Source organism: Gopherus flavomarginatus, chromosome 11 (assembly GCF_025201925.1).
Source record: "Gopherus flavomarginatus isolate rGopFla2 chromosome 11, rGopFla2.mat.asm, whole genome shotgun sequence".
Taxonomy (NCBI): domain Eukaryota; kingdom Metazoa; phylum Chordata; order Testudines; family Testudinidae; genus Gopherus; species Gopherus flavomarginatus.
The window spans coordinates 41462922-41478344 of NC_066627.1; the positions used below are offsets into that span (position 1 = coordinate 41462922).

The window sequence follows — 15423 nt, forward strand, 5'->3', positions numbered from 1 at the left end:
CCAGTCTCTATGTCTCAGTTCTTTCATCTGTAAAATGGGAATGATACAGACATCCTTTGTAAAGTGCTTTTCAGATCTATGTTCAAAATGCTATATACAGTCTAAGTATTATTAGTACTAATAGAAATCAATGTTTAACTCCTCCATATTGTGAAAGGTCCATATGCCATACTGAATTAACCATACAGCTTTTACAGTCTGAGATTTCCTACCTGGTTGTTAGGGTCTGTGAGGTATCTCACTACAATGGGCATAAGATAGTCAGAAAATGCCGTTGGGAAGTTTGGTCGACTTTCTTGTAGAAAAACGGCAATGGGCGGTATTTGTTCCATCAGTTCTGTCCGTACAGTAGGCTCTGGCAGCACAGAGAAAGTCAAAACGGCTTCAGTAAATTTAAAGTGAGAACCAGACACATTCAATAAATGGCATTTCCTCTTGTGAAACTATGAAAAGCCAAAAAAAAAAAAAATCCTCTTTTTAGAAAAGTCACTATTTAGAATATCTGTGTTTAAAAGTCAGCTGACAAATCAAACGGTCTCAGATATAACCTCCCATCAGCCCAAGAGACTTAGAGCCATATTTTTAAACAAATGGATAGCTATCTTCCTTGATAATCTTGCCCTTTTCATGCATTATAAACTAATTTCCTTACAGCTTCTGCGTACTAGTACCTCTTATCTATGAGCCAATGCATGCGGACAGAGCTAGTGGTCTAAAAGAAAAGGGATGCACACATTATTTTTCACATCGTTTTCCTGTGTTTTGCTAAGGTTCGCTGGATTTTTTTCATCTTTTGAAAAGTATCCTATGATTGGATTCTCAGGTGTAGTTTAATAATAAAAATAATTATCACGTATCACCTGTAAAGTACCATACAAACATTAAAAGTCACAACTGGGACGCAGAATAGTACTTAGAAGTTTTCTGCATTTTAGCACCAGTGTCCCAGACAGTGCACAGCCCAGAGGTTGGGGACCTGTGCTTTACTTTCTGACTTTAGGCATGCCAAGGGGCAACATTTTTTAGTCTCCTCACAGAGCGATAGAGAAAGTAATCAATCACTAATTAATAGTTAAAAACTTTGCCTTCATATTAATCATATAACTACTGATAAGATAGAGATATGTATTTTTAAAGCTATTTCTCCCTTGAAATGATCTTCATTGCAATTAACATTTTCCAATTGTTTTTAAGACAGACTCATTTAAAAGAAATAAGCGGAAAAAGATCATAGAAACAAAACTTTAAACAGTTAACTAGTTCAGGCGTCAACTCAGTACACTATAACCCAAAGAAAGCAATCACTTACTGAATGATACATAAATAACATGCGACCAAAAAACATTCCCAAAACCATAGGTTAATGCATATGTTAAACCAACCCCCCTGCCCCAAAAATCAGGAAATTCAAATACAAAATTTGTCAATCCATGTTAATTTGCCCATGATAATGTACTCAGTACAAGCAAAGTGTGGGTGCGCTTTTGGGGAGGGAAGGGGTGTGGGGGGGGCTTACATATATTTTCACCCTAACTACTCTTAGTAAGTAGAGAAATGTTTTGGGAAATAACAACATTTTTCAATTCTGGGTGCCTAAAGTTAAGCACCCAGATCTATTCTTAGGCACCTACATTAAGTGGCCTGGTTTTTAGAGGTCCAGAAAACCAGCTGCTTCTGCTGAGTTCAGTGGAATTTGTAAATATTCATCACTAATTTAAATGAAGGAATACAGTTTGGGGGCAGGATTTTCAAAGGAACCTAAGGGAGTCACGCACCCAACTCCCATAGAATTTTAATGGGACCTGGGTACCTAACTCCCTTAGTACCTTGGCTAAAGTCTGAATCTTGGTTCAAGTCCCTGCTGTTCCCAAGCCTTCCTGTGTGACCTTGGTCAAGTCACTTAGCTTCTCTAGGTCTTAGTTCTCCATGTGCAAGATGGTGATAAACTGCACTTCTTTACCTCTGGGATGTTATGGGATAAATACATTAAAGATTGTGAGATAGTTAAACTCTGCAGTAATGGGTGTCATATAAGATACATGAGGTATATTAAGGAAGTGTGTTTTGCTCCATCTACCCTGTGCTTTCACACATTCACATTCCATCTTCCTTCTCCTCTGAAGAGACAGATGGATCAAAGATATACTCCAGAATGAGTATGGTTTCAAAACTAAGAGAAGATAAGAGTTCATTGTTACACCTGGCTGCTAAGTGTTGCATGTGGAACTGCTGCCAGAAGCCACGTCCTTCAGTCACTAACAGATGTCACACCACTCCAAAAAGAGAGTATATATCACATATAGAAAGGTACAGTGGAGAGCTGAATAAGAAGTAGGTCAGAAGGTGTTCACAGTACATAAACCTGTCCCTCCTGCTCAATGAACTCTTACACAGTATTTGTCAACCCAAACCAAGCAGTAGTAAGCCAGTCAAATACTAAATAAGGAGTTTTAAAAAATTAAGAAATTGAATCTCAAACCTGCATCTTCGGACAGTCTGACCACTATCTCCATTACCGTCAAGAAATCTTCTTCATTATTACTGAAATCTCGAAAGACATCAAGTAGACCTCTGGCAATAATCTGTCTGCAAAGGGACAACATAATATGCACTTTAACATTCTGCTGACAGCTAGGGGGAGGGGGAGAAACGGGAGGGGAAGGGGCAGAGGGGAATATCATAAAAATGCAGGGCTGCAAGGGATCTCAAAAGGTCATCTAGTCCAATCCCCTGCACTGAGGCAGGGCCATTATTTATAGACTATCCCTGACAAGCATTTGTCTAACCTGTTCTTAAAAATCATCAATGATGATGATTGCACAACTCCCCTTGGAAACCTATTTCAGCACTTAACTATCTTACAGTTAGATCTATTAGGAAAAACTTGCTAACAACCTACACTGGGAGAACAATTGATTACCGTCCTCTTTATAATAGCCCTTACCATATTTGAAGACTTACAAGGTCCTCCCTCAGTCTTCTTTTCTCTAAATGTACCCAGTTTACTTTAGCCTTTCCTCATAGGTCAGGTTTTCTAAATCTGTTAGCATTTCTGTTGCTCTCTTCTGGACTCTCCCCAATTTGATCACATCTTTCTGCAAGTGTGGTGCCCAAAACTGGACACAATACCTGAGCTGAGGCTACCAGTGCCAAGTAGAATAGGACAATTACCTCTTGTGGTCATACATATACCCCAGAACGGTAGTAGCTTTTTTGCAAATGCATCATATTGTTGGCTCATATTCACTCTGTGGTCCACCATAACCCCCAGATCCTTTTCAGCAGTGCTTTCTCCTAGCCAGTTATTCCCCATTTTGTATTTGTATACTTGATTTTTCCTTCCTAAGTGCAGCATTTTGCACCTTAAAAAGGATGGCCAATCTTCTTTTTAAATGTTCAGGCATACAGAACAGGTACACAGTACGGCTACATCCCAAACCAAATGTAGAACTGTGGGATATAGATGTCCTGTTACGGTGGCCAAAATTGAAAACTGGGCCCTTGTACAAATTATGTACAACAATAATCCTGTTTCTACTGCAATAAAACCTATAATAAATATGCATTTAAAAATGCACAAGAGGTACAGTAACAATAATTCATTTAAAATCCATAATAAGATTCAAAATAAAATAAAAAATATTAACATAATGGCTAGAAAACTATGGGGAGTAAAACAACAATGCAGAAATGTCTAGCCTTGTCTTTTGGAATATTAGTTTAATTGTCATGTCCTTACCGATTAAATATATTCTCACTAAAAGCATATTTTTCCAAACGAGCAAGCGGAGTCAAGTTATCCTGTCCCGGGATGTCCAAGAATGCAGTTATCCTCATGCTATCACAATCTGGTCCATAGTCTTCAAACCCAACTTTAAAAACAAACAACATGTCAGTTAGAGAAGAAATCACAGCATTAAATATATCTCCTTGGCAGAATCCCTTTTAGAAACATTCTGCATAACAGAGCCATCTATCAGTACAGTGCTTAGAACTGCTCAGACAGAATCTAACTCTTCACTTAGGCCTGGTCTACACTAGTCTGTTATTTCAGAATTAGCTACGTTAATTCGGAAAAAAAAAAAAAAAAAAAAAGATTCCGTCCACATGACCAAACTGGCTTTTTCGATTTAAAGGGCTCTTTAAATCGATTTCTGTACTCCATCTCGACAAGTGGAGTAGCGCTTAAATCGAGATCGCAATCCCGGGTTAAAGGTATTGTGGATGCAATTCAATGTTATTGGCCTCCGGGAGCTATCCCAGAATGCTCCCTGGTGACCACTCTGGACAACACTCTCAACTCTGATGCACTAGCCACGTGGGTAGGAAAAGCCCCAGGAACTTTTGAATTTCATTTCCTGTTTGGTCACCATCAGCACAGGTGACTGTCAGCACAGTCCACCATCACAAGAGATCACGCAGTCCCGGATTTGCAGACTAGCTCCAGCATGGTCCGAATGGGAGGTACTGGATCTCCTCGCATGTTGGGGAGACGAGTTTGTTATGGCAGAACTACGTTCCAAAAAAAGGAACGCAAATATGTACGCTAAAGTCTCCAGGGCCATGACGGAAAGAGGCTACTCCAGGGACACAGAGCAGTGTCGTACAAAAATCAAGGAGCTCAGGAAAGCATATCAAAAAGCCAGGGAGCCAAATGGGTGCTCTGGGTCACAGCCCCATACATTCTGCTTCTACCGTGAGCTCCATGCAATTATGGGGGGTGACGCCACCACTACTCAACCACTGTCCGTGAACACCTGCAAGGAGGGAGTTGCTCCTTACTACTGTCCAGGGTGCATGTGTACGGCTTCTTGAGCCATGGCATTAAGGTGTAGGCTGGATCCCCGAGGATAACTATAGGTATTTCAACATCCCCAACAGTAATTTTCTGGTCTAGGAAGCAAGTCCCTTCCTGTAGCTGTTCAAACAGACCAGAGCTCCTGGAGATGTGAGCGTCATGCACCTTTCCCGGCCATTCCACATTGATGTCGGTGAAACGTCCCTTGTGATCTACCAGTGCTTGCAGCACCATGGAAAAGTAACCCTTACTGTTTATATACTGGCTGCCCCGGTGTGCCGAGGCAAGACAGGGATATGTGTTCCATCTATCGCCCCGCCGTAGTTAGGGAACCTCGGCACATTAAAGCCATCCACAATGGTCTGCACATTTCCCAGAGTCACTACCCTTGATAGCAGCTTGCCAATGATTGCATTGGCTACTTGCAGCACTGCAGCCCCTACAGTAGATTTGCCCACTTCAGATTGATTCCCGACTGACCAGTAGCTGTCGGGCGTTGCAAGCTTCTACCATGCTATGGCCACTTGCTTCTTAACTGTGAGGGCTGCTCTCATTTTGGGTCTTTGCGCATCAGGGCAGGGGATAGCGCATCACAAAGTTCCACGAAAGCGGCCCTACACATACGAAAGTTTCGCAGCCACTGGGAATCATCCCAGACCTGCAATACTATGTGGTTCCACCAGTCTGTGCTTGTTTCCCAGGCCCAGAATCGGCGTTCCGCGGCACGAACCAGGCTCAATGCCACCATGATCTCCCAATCGCCACATGCCGTGCTTCTAGGAATGTCTGCGTCCATGTCCTCATCAGTATAGTAATTGCGTAGTCGTTGCTTCCTCGTCCGGTTTTGCAGTTACTGCACATAGTGCTGGATAATGCACGAGGTATTTACAATGGTCAAAACTGCAGCAGAGATCTGAGCGGGCTCCGTGCTTGCCACGCTATGGCACCTGCATGGGTAATCCTGGAAAAAGGGCACGAAACGAGCTGTTCAGTTCAAGATGGCTGATAAAAGGCGGTAAATGGTTGTCTTCTGCAGCTTTCACGGAGTCGGGAAGCTCGTTAGAGCTGCAAGAGTGGGAGAGCAGAGTCTGCGGCGGAAACATGAGCAGAGTTTGCGGCGGAAGCATCTAACTCCTATTGATGGCTCAGAAAGTCTCAGCCCTACTTGGTTTATATTTGGAAAATGGAAAACTCCTTCATGTCAGTGACTTCATGTTAAGTTCCTACTTAAGGCTTAGTCTACGCCAGGGTTTCTCAAACAGGGGTCGCCGCTTGTGTAGATCGCGGCTCCCACTGGCGGTGGATTGCTGCTCTGGGCCAATGGACCTGCAGACGGGAAAGGTAAACACACCGGCCCGGCTCGCCAGGGGCTTTTCCTACACAAGCGGCGACCCCTGTTTGAGAAACCCTTGTCTACGCTATAAAGTTTTGCTAAAATAGCTATGTCAGCTAGGAGAGGAGGGAGAAATCATACACACCCAACCAACGTAGCTATGTCAGCAAAATCCCAGGTGTATACTCAAAGATGCCAACAGAAGAGTGCTTTTGAACACAGTATCACTCAGGGAGGTGGTGTAACTATACCCACAGAACTGCTTTTGCTGGTAGATGTTGAATATCCACTGGAGTAGCTATGGCCAACAAAAAGCTCTACAGTGTAGACATACCCAAACTCAATTTACATAATCATCTCTTAGAAATAGCGATTCATCAAAAATGTGATTACATGGACAATTACATCCAGAATCGATGTCTATAAGCTTTTTATGTTTTTTTGGAAATAGTGCTGCCTTAAGGCTCTCAATATTTGTGTGTGTTCCTGAATGCTATTCAGTAAGTACAGTCTGGTTAAAAATCATATCTAAGAAACTTGTCTTTACCTGTTACTAATAATTCCTTAGGATTATTAAAAATGAAAAAATAATCTTACTTTTCACAGTTTTTTCTGTTTGCTTACATTTTGCCACTCAGCTTCAGCAGTGAAGACTATTCAGTTTCACTTTCAGATTCTCATGCTCAGTACTACAGTTTACATCCCAAACCCTGTAAGTTAATGTTTAAATTCAAACAAAAATACTTCTCATTTTTCTTTAAGCCATGAAGATATTTATATTAAAATTAGGTTTTATAATGCTTTTAAAAAACCACACATTTCAGAACAAAAACTTGATTTTGTCTTGGAAAAAAAATGAATATTTGTTTAAATTTTGACCAAGTTTTGACATTTTAGGGATACACATATCATAAGAACCTAGTAAACTGTTTTGGTCTTCTGGGAAGAAAGAATTTTATTGGGGGTGTATATCCCACCTCTATAAAAATACTGATTAGACACTAGCACCCAAGCCAAAAATCAGTTCGGGGGTGGGAGGAAGGAGTCTCACAAATTTATTGTGAATTGTGTGATGTGTGATGTAATTCTTGAAGCCAAAGCTCCTGGAATCGTGCAATTAGTTACCTGAGAATCTTATCTTTCATTTTAAAAAAAAAAGTTTCTAGTCCCTGTGATTGTGGTGAAAAGCTTGAAAATAAACTGTAAAGGCTCGAACACAGAAGGCAAATAAAAAAAACCATAATTCATTTAAAAAAAAACCCCTCATGATTATAAAGTTAATCTTGTCATTTTTGAAGCTTAACACTTTTTGAATGCAAGGGGTTGAAACACTAATTTGGATAAATTTTAAACAAATCAAATAAGAGTGGCTTGTACAATGACAGAATGGGAAAGTTACCATTTATTTTCATTGTTGTATGCAGAGTTGTGGTCATGACTGTCCCGGGATATTAGAGAGACAAAGTGGGTGAAGTAATATCTTTTATTGGATCAACTTCTTGTCTCTCTCACCAACAGAAGTTGGTCCAACAAAAGACATTACCTTATCCACTTCGTTTCTCATTTATTTTCAGACAGGCAATGCAGGGTGGATCAGAATTTCCATAATAAATATTAGTAATTTTCCCTTACTGTGCAGACACATTTGGGAGTTTTTCACTGAAGATACATAAACATCTCCATGCAAGTGTGATTTTCTTGTGATTTCAGACTCCTAACAGTACCCAAACAGTACTCTGCCAGTATTTGCTCTCCACCCCATCTGTTGTCACTGGGTTCTAGTCTGTAAACGTTACAGACCATGCATAGATAATAGGTATAATAGTTTGATCCACGGGATAAGATATTTCTAACCTCTGTCCTTAAAGAAATAAACTTTAACAGCAAATTAAGCTGCATATAGTATATTAAAGATGACCTCCATTCAGCTATACCTTCTACTTTGTCCCTTGAACTTCAATTTCTGCACCTGTTGACATCATTTGGCTAAGAATTATACACAGAGCCCACATATATAGTATAATCTATGTAATTACTGTGATCATAATTACAACATTGGTATTGGTTGTACCAGAATTCCTCATTATACATCTAAGGGAGTCTCTCAAACTAGTGGAAGCTTTCAAAGAGCAAGAAATGCTAAATGATATTGTTGCATATATAAAATTAAGCAGCTCTTAAGACAACACAATAAAACTAACAGGTAATCAGGTATTTACTGAGCTTATTGATTAGGTATATTCTGTTATACTTTAATTTTAAATTGATGCATGCATAGGCTAATGGATTATGATCTAGCATCCAGGGCTTTGGAGCAGAGCCCGGAGCTGCAGTGCAGACCAGTAGGTTTTATGCCAGGAGCTGGAGAGAAGCCAGAGCGGAGTACTTCAAAAATGTGATTGCTCCAAATCCCTGCTAGCATCTCCTGGCTCTGACAGACTCCATCAATGGACTTTGGGTGGGAGAGTCACATTGGAAACAGTCCTACTCCAAGTGAAATTTATGGAACTTCTGCAACATCCTTCAGAAAGGATCTTTAATCGCTTCTCAGTTTCCTGCTCTGTAAAATGGGAATAATCATATTTAATCTACCTCACTGGGACATTGTGAAGATTAACTGATTCATACAGAACGCTTTGAAGAAGTAAAGCTTTATGTTAAAGTATTATTGTTTTAATAAGAGTAACATACCTTCACAATAGCTGACATGCAAATAACATCCCATTTGGAGAGATTTTAGTTACAAATTGCACAAGACTTCTTTATATTCATTAAATATTTGTTATATCTGTCTATTCATTTTCAAATTAGAATTTGCCAGTACATTAAAACCATTATATCTACACTGTCATTTACACTCTCCAAGCTATCAGATACAACACTCTTTACAGGGTTCAAATGCTTGCATTTAATAAAGATAAACACTTTCGCTTCCATTCTCACCCTTCATTTATTACAGTATTAATTTTAAAAAGATCAACACTTTTCCCCAAAGATCTTCTGAATGCGTGCCTGATAGAACGAACTTTGGCTCTGAACCACATTAAAATGCTCTACTACCAATGAGAGTGTTAGAGTGATACTGCAGTGTATATAAATACTAAACTGATATGGGTATATTATTTGGAGTATCAATCAACAAATATGAAAACTATGCAGATAGCCATTTTCAGCACAACTCTGCAGGTGTGATGCATATGAAGTAGCTGCAAAATGCCAAACTTGCTTTTTACTCTCCCATCCCAATATGCATCCTACGGTTTTTTCCCCCAACCTCACAGAGAGGTATCCATCAGTAATATTGGGGAACATTTGCATACTACAGAAAGGGGCCCATGCCCCTCTAGTATCATAATTATAAATCAGGGCTCATGGAGCATACTGCAGACTTCCTGCCAAGAGATAAAATTAAATTTAGAACAACAATAAAGTTGGTTTCAGACACAGGGTGTTCTATGTATGTATGGTCAAATTCTGCCTTTAGATAGGCACACAGCTAATTTCCTTCAAAGGGAATGGTGCGCACACAGCTGATGACAGAATTTGATACCAAAGTCTTTAAAAATAAAATAAAATAAAATAAAATAAAATAAAATAGAAAGCTAGCTGGCCCCCTCTACTGCAATATGAAGTTTCATAGGAAACTATTTGAACAAGAGACTAGAGTAAGAACTGAATCAAGCACACAAAGCAAAGCAGAAGAAAACTGGGATTAACGTGAAGGCTCAATTTTTCAATTTTACTTATACATATTCAGCTACCACACATGCACTCACAATGACATAACTAGGCAGGCTAATATTTATTGGATTTTTTTTTTTTAGTTTTTTAAATAAGGGTCTGAGTATTTTCTCTCTTGATATTTAAATCATCCAACTACTTCACAACTATCTTTTATAGATATGACAGTTGAAGGGGCAGTATAGCCACACAAAGATATAGTACTGTATACAGGCGACCTATAACCTGGGAACTAAAATTTACTTCCACTTAACTAGCCATTTCTGCTTCTTGCAGGTGGCATTACTAATTATTTTAGAAACAATACCAGCCTACAGGTAAGTGTCCACAGGTTTATGACTTGTATCGGCTACACAGCACACCACTTTTGTTACATACTGAATGTAAAGAGTTAAGTAATCCTAGTTTTAGCAGTCTCTTAACTCATACAAAATAAACTCCACCATAGCTCTAACCATCTTCACTGACCTTCTCTGGCTCATTTTAATCTCAACTCTCTTTCCAAAAGTGAGGAAATCAAAAGTGCACACAATACTGTGAATATATTATAAGCACATGTAAAAGAAAATACAGAAAATCATGAACTGTTATTTCTAATGCACCCAATATGCTTTCACAATTGCTGACACACACAGGGCTCACAGTTCCATTAAACTATCCACTGAGAGGTCTACCATATTTTCCCACTTAGAAGATCAGGTGGACAAGTTCAGAAACCATCAGTGTATAAGAAATTTAACTAGTGTAGCCAATGTGCACTACTGAAGTTGAATTTAATACATCATGTGACTATCCCAAAGGTACTTAAATTTCGTACCCTGCCATAGGTTTTACTATCCCAACAATTTAATGACATCAGCAAATGCCACCATCTCATCGCTCATTTCCCCCACCCAAACACTAATAAACATATTTAATACCAATACCCACCCCTGTGGAACTATTAATTTGCCAAAAAGACCAAAGATCAATCATACCCTACATTTTTCTCAGTTTTTAAATCCACCATCAAACTTCATTTCTTAACCAAGATTTTCTTTAATCTTACAAAAGGAGTTTTTTTTAAAAAAAAAAACCTACAGAATCAGCTTCATTTATTATTTTAATCTTCTTAAATAATTGTACACAGGTTTGAAAGCTTTTACAGTGGGGAATTAAAAAGCATTTTACAAAGTCAGTATTGGTTTGACCCTCAGCTAATATTTATTCAAGTGCAGTATCCCACTATCCACAATTAGTTTCTCCATCAGCTCCCCTGGAATTTAGGGGAAATTTTCCATTCCATAATTCCCAGGAGCTCTTCTGGCTCTTTTTGTTTAATTGTTTTAATAAAATTAGTTGTAGCACATTAAATCTCTTCACCAATATCTCCACTATTTAATACTTTCTTTCCTTCAGACACCATAGATCTAGTTTTAGTGATTCATTGCAATGAGTTGCTTAAAAATGCTCCAAAACCTTTTCCTTAGGGTATGACCACACTGCAGCTAGGAGCATGCTTCTCAATGCAGGTAGACAGATACGTGCTAGCTCTGTTCGAGCACCTGAGCTATAAATAGCAGCGTGGTCACAGTGGCACAGGCAGCGGCTCAAGCTAGCCAACCAAGTACATAACAAGAAAGTTGGGCAGGTTTGCCCTCAGGTGGCTAGGCTAGCCCAAGCGGTCACCCGTTCCACCATGCCCACACTGCTATTAGCTCGAGCAAAAGCTCCATCTACCTGCAGTATGAAGCCAGCTCCCAACTGCAGTGTAGACATGCCCTTTGAGACTAATCACAGCACCTAGCACAATTGACGTAGATTGCGGCTTCTGGGTCCTTTTGTAATAAAAACAAACTATCAAGACAACACACTGAGTTCTCAGATTTTGAATCTTAATTCTAGGTGCTCTTTCACACCAGCTAGGAGTAGTTCACACTGCATTTTTAATTCAAGATGTAGTTCAAAACTAAATAGGTGTCATTAACAATACTTCAAGTTGGGACATTTTTCTTGCTCTGTCCATGCCATAGTAGAGATAATCAACATGTTGCATTATATCTATTTCAACCTGAAATTGATAGTGGTACAGACAGACTGATGTAAAATTAAATAGACATATACAAAGCACACTTTTTCCATTATCACCATTCTAGATTCAAAACTGCAAAATAATAAAAAAAAATTGCTCAGATGAGGCAAACTTGAGCTTTATCCCCCAAGCCAGAAGGTTGGCTTACAATCATAAAACTATTTTAGTCAAGTTACCAGGACAAATGACACTTCCGCTGATAGTTTTGGCAAAGAAGCCAAGGACTCACTGGCCATGGAGAATGAACTGCCCTTTCACCCCTGGAGATGGTACTCTTCAAGTCAGTCAAGACACATTGTCAGGACACTGTGGGAAGTTTGGACTGTTGCTTGTACTGTGCTTGCATTGAAAACAGACTAGTTCAGCTGGCAGATAGAGATCTTTCACTCTTTCCAATCAAAGGCAGGGCCACTCAGAGGATTCAGGGGGCCTGGGGTCTTTGGCTGCGGGTCCCCGGGCGGAAGGACCCCCCCGCTGCCAAATTGCCGCCGAAGACCTGAAAGAAAGAAGCTCTGGGGTCCTGGAGTAAGTGAAGGATCCCGCTCCAGGGGCCCTGAAAAACTCTTGTGGGGGCCCCCGCAGGGCCCGGGGCAAATTGCCCCACTTTCCCTCTCCCGGCGGCCCTGATCAAAGGGGGAAGAATTAGTTGGCAAGACATAAACAGACTGTTTTCTGGTTGGATTATTAGGGGGTTTATTTATTTTAATTGTGGCAGAGAAAAGCAAAACAGAACAGATTTTCAACTCTACTAATGGATTTAAACTGCAGATCCAGCTACTTTGGCTCCCCTTGTTATTAATGGAACTTTAAGGTGGGATGTACTGAGCTTTGAGAAGCTTCTTTCAAATCCAGTGTGGGCACACACAAGTGTATTAGCCAATCTCCTCCCAATTTAAATCCTCTGCTCAACACAGGTACTTGGTGTTGTTTGAGGTCATGGCATAAACTTAGCAAGCAATAACCCTCTGTCTCTGTTTAAAACCAATATTCCACAGAGACAAAGGTATGAACTGAAGTGGGAAAAACAAGCAGAACCCTACAAATCCTGACCTGCCAAATTTGCCACTTTAAAGGGTGATTCCATATAATTTTCAATTAGCTTTAAGACAATTTTTATACCTCAGTCTCTGAACTGCCATTTCCCCCCAAAAATCAGGATTGTCTAAGCAATACAGAACAGGTCCCTCACAAGCAACAACTTTAAAAACGCTCATAATTTTTTTCAAATGATAAACCCAAATTGCAATCCAAAGTGCCGGTTAGTACCACACTGGGGTCCCAAAGCCGGGGCTCCAGCCCAACCCAAATGTCTACACTGCAATTTTATAGCCCCGCAGCTTGAGCCCCCCTAACTCCAAATCAGCTGACACAGCCCCACCACCATGTTTTATTACAATGTAAACACACTCTAGGAGTCTGTGGCCCTCAAGCCACTAAATACATATGTACGCAGGACATGTATGAGCTCAACTTTAAGTATGCGAGTTGTCCTACTGACAATGGAGCTTCTGACATGCACATCCCTTTGCAGGATTGGGACCTGAGGCCCCAATCCTTCAACAATGCTTTACATAGACACAAGAATCTGCGGTTCAGAGCTCACTGCATAATCAGGGCCTAAATAAGGGAGGGTACAAACAATTTGGAGGGAGATTTTAAATGTCACATTGAAGCATTCTGTAAAAATCTGCCATTAGTAGAGATGTTTTTAAAAGCAGACTCAAAATTAATCCACGAGTGAAGTTTCCTTCCAAACAAATCAGTGGCAGTTCTGGAAAGTAGTACAATCACATTTTTTAAAAAGTCACAGTGAGAGATGCTAAAGGGAGAATGTATGAGACCTGCAACTTCATCGAGACAGACCTCTCAGCAGGAAGTGAAAAGTTTGTAGAAAACTAGATGAAGGGAGGAGTATTACAGTAACAGGTTGAACACTGAACTCCCTAATATCCTTCACTAGCACTTGAGACTGAGTCTAAATCACAGAAAGTGATCATACGTTTTTTCCGTATCACTGCAACTCTCACAATGGTATAAGAAATGCAAAATAAATAACCATCTTGTAAAAAATTGTTGTCCTGTGTGTTTCAGTTAATCATTTAAAAATCTCACTCATTCAAATTATCACAACTAAAAGTCCTTGTCTTAGGCCAACTGCTAGAAATGTCCTTTGCAAGCAACAGAACTTCTGTCAACTTTATAAACCTGACATGAAGAAAAGCTCAGTATAAGATTGAAAGCTTGTTACTGGACCAACTTCTGATGGTAAGAAAGATATTACCTCACCCACTTAGTCTCTCAACTTTATAAACAACACAGACCTGAACGTAGGCTCCTTCACTGGCAATTAACTGCATTTTAGTTTTTAAAATATTATTTCTGCAACACCCAAACATGTGCTAGGCATTTTACTAAACACGAAATACCTTATATCTTCTGTGTATGATGAAAGATTGACATTTTGGGGTTACAATTAGACATGCAAAAATTATAAAAACAATTTAGAAACATCTCTCATTCAAAGTATCATAGCGTATGACAGTTCTGAATTAAATTTATCCCCTTTTCCCATTACTCAGGTCTCCATCCCAGGAATCCAGATCTGACAAGCCTCTTTCGTTTAGGGTTAATTCTCTCCCTCCTGTACCCACAGCTTTCTGCAGTGTGTTTTAGTGAGAAATTTAAAATAAAATAACCTATCATTTTATAAAGCGTTTTAAAGCCCCCAGCTCCTTTCCTTTCTTACAGGGTCAATGAGCATTTTAAAAAATAAATCAAACCACAACAGTTAGGTGGCATAAGGTGCCCTAAAAATGTAGCTTAACGCACAGAAATGACTCCATTAGAGACCCCTCTGCCAGCAGCAACATGGAAATTCAAGACTGTCTGTGTGTTAAATGAGAAAACCCAAGCCCTCTCTGATCTTTCACCTATCAGTCAAATGAGCCTCACAAGTCTCTTTCTTTCACCCTAAGCCGGGTGAAAGCGTGGGGAGGGAGATGGGGGGCGGTGCAGAAAGGAGCATGTGGGTGAATGAGTAAAACAAGTAGAAACAGTTACTCACAATCATCTAAGTCATCCTGCAAATCCACAAAATACAAAGGGATCCCTACAAACAAAAACAAAAGAGAGAGACACGGGGGGTTGGTTTCACAAGGCTCTCTGGAGAGACAGGAGACAGAGGAAGAAAGAGGCACGCACGAAGTTACCGGGCGTTAATCACCCACACACCCCAACACACACGCACACCCCACACGGAGCAGGAAGAGGGGAGCGAGAGCTACTTACCAGCCATCTTGGAATGGACATGGGGAAAAGAGACGGCGGGGCGGGTAGAGGGCGGAGCTGCCTGACCCCGGCTGAACCCTCACCCCCCCACTCACTAGATTTAATAAACAAATGCTGCCCGAGAGGCAGGTGGCCCCCAAGCGTCCATCTAGCCCCAGGAGACAGAAAAAATTACAGCCTTTAAAAAAGTGT

The 15423-nt window shown here is 40.2% G+C and overlaps 1 protein-coding gene across 3 annotated transcripts in view; it reads right to left on the reverse strand.

Moving 5' to 3' along the window:
- Positions 1–15326, reverse strand: part of LOC127031059 (serine/threonine-protein phosphatase 4 regulatory subunit 1-like) — a 40180-nt gene extending 24854 nt beyond the window's left edge. The window contains exons 1-5 of one of the 3 annotated variants that reach the window (XM_050917770.1): positions 15232–15326; positions 15008–15052; positions 3740–3872; positions 2480–2586; positions 213–355 (exon numbers count right to left, since the gene is read on the reverse strand). In XM_050917770.1, the coding sequence (XP_050773727.1) occupies positions 213–355; positions 2480–2586; positions 3740–3872; positions 15008–15052; positions 15232–15238 (435 nt within the window). In that variant the 5' untranslated portion in view covers positions 15239–15326. Of the gene's footprint in view, positions 1–212; positions 356–2479; positions 2587–3739; positions 3873–5456; positions 5760–15007; positions 15053–15231 lie in introns of those variants that run through there. The other 2 variants (XM_050917769.1, XM_050917771.1) reach the window with 2 other exon arrangements.
- Positions 15327–15423: the final 97 nt, after the last annotated feature.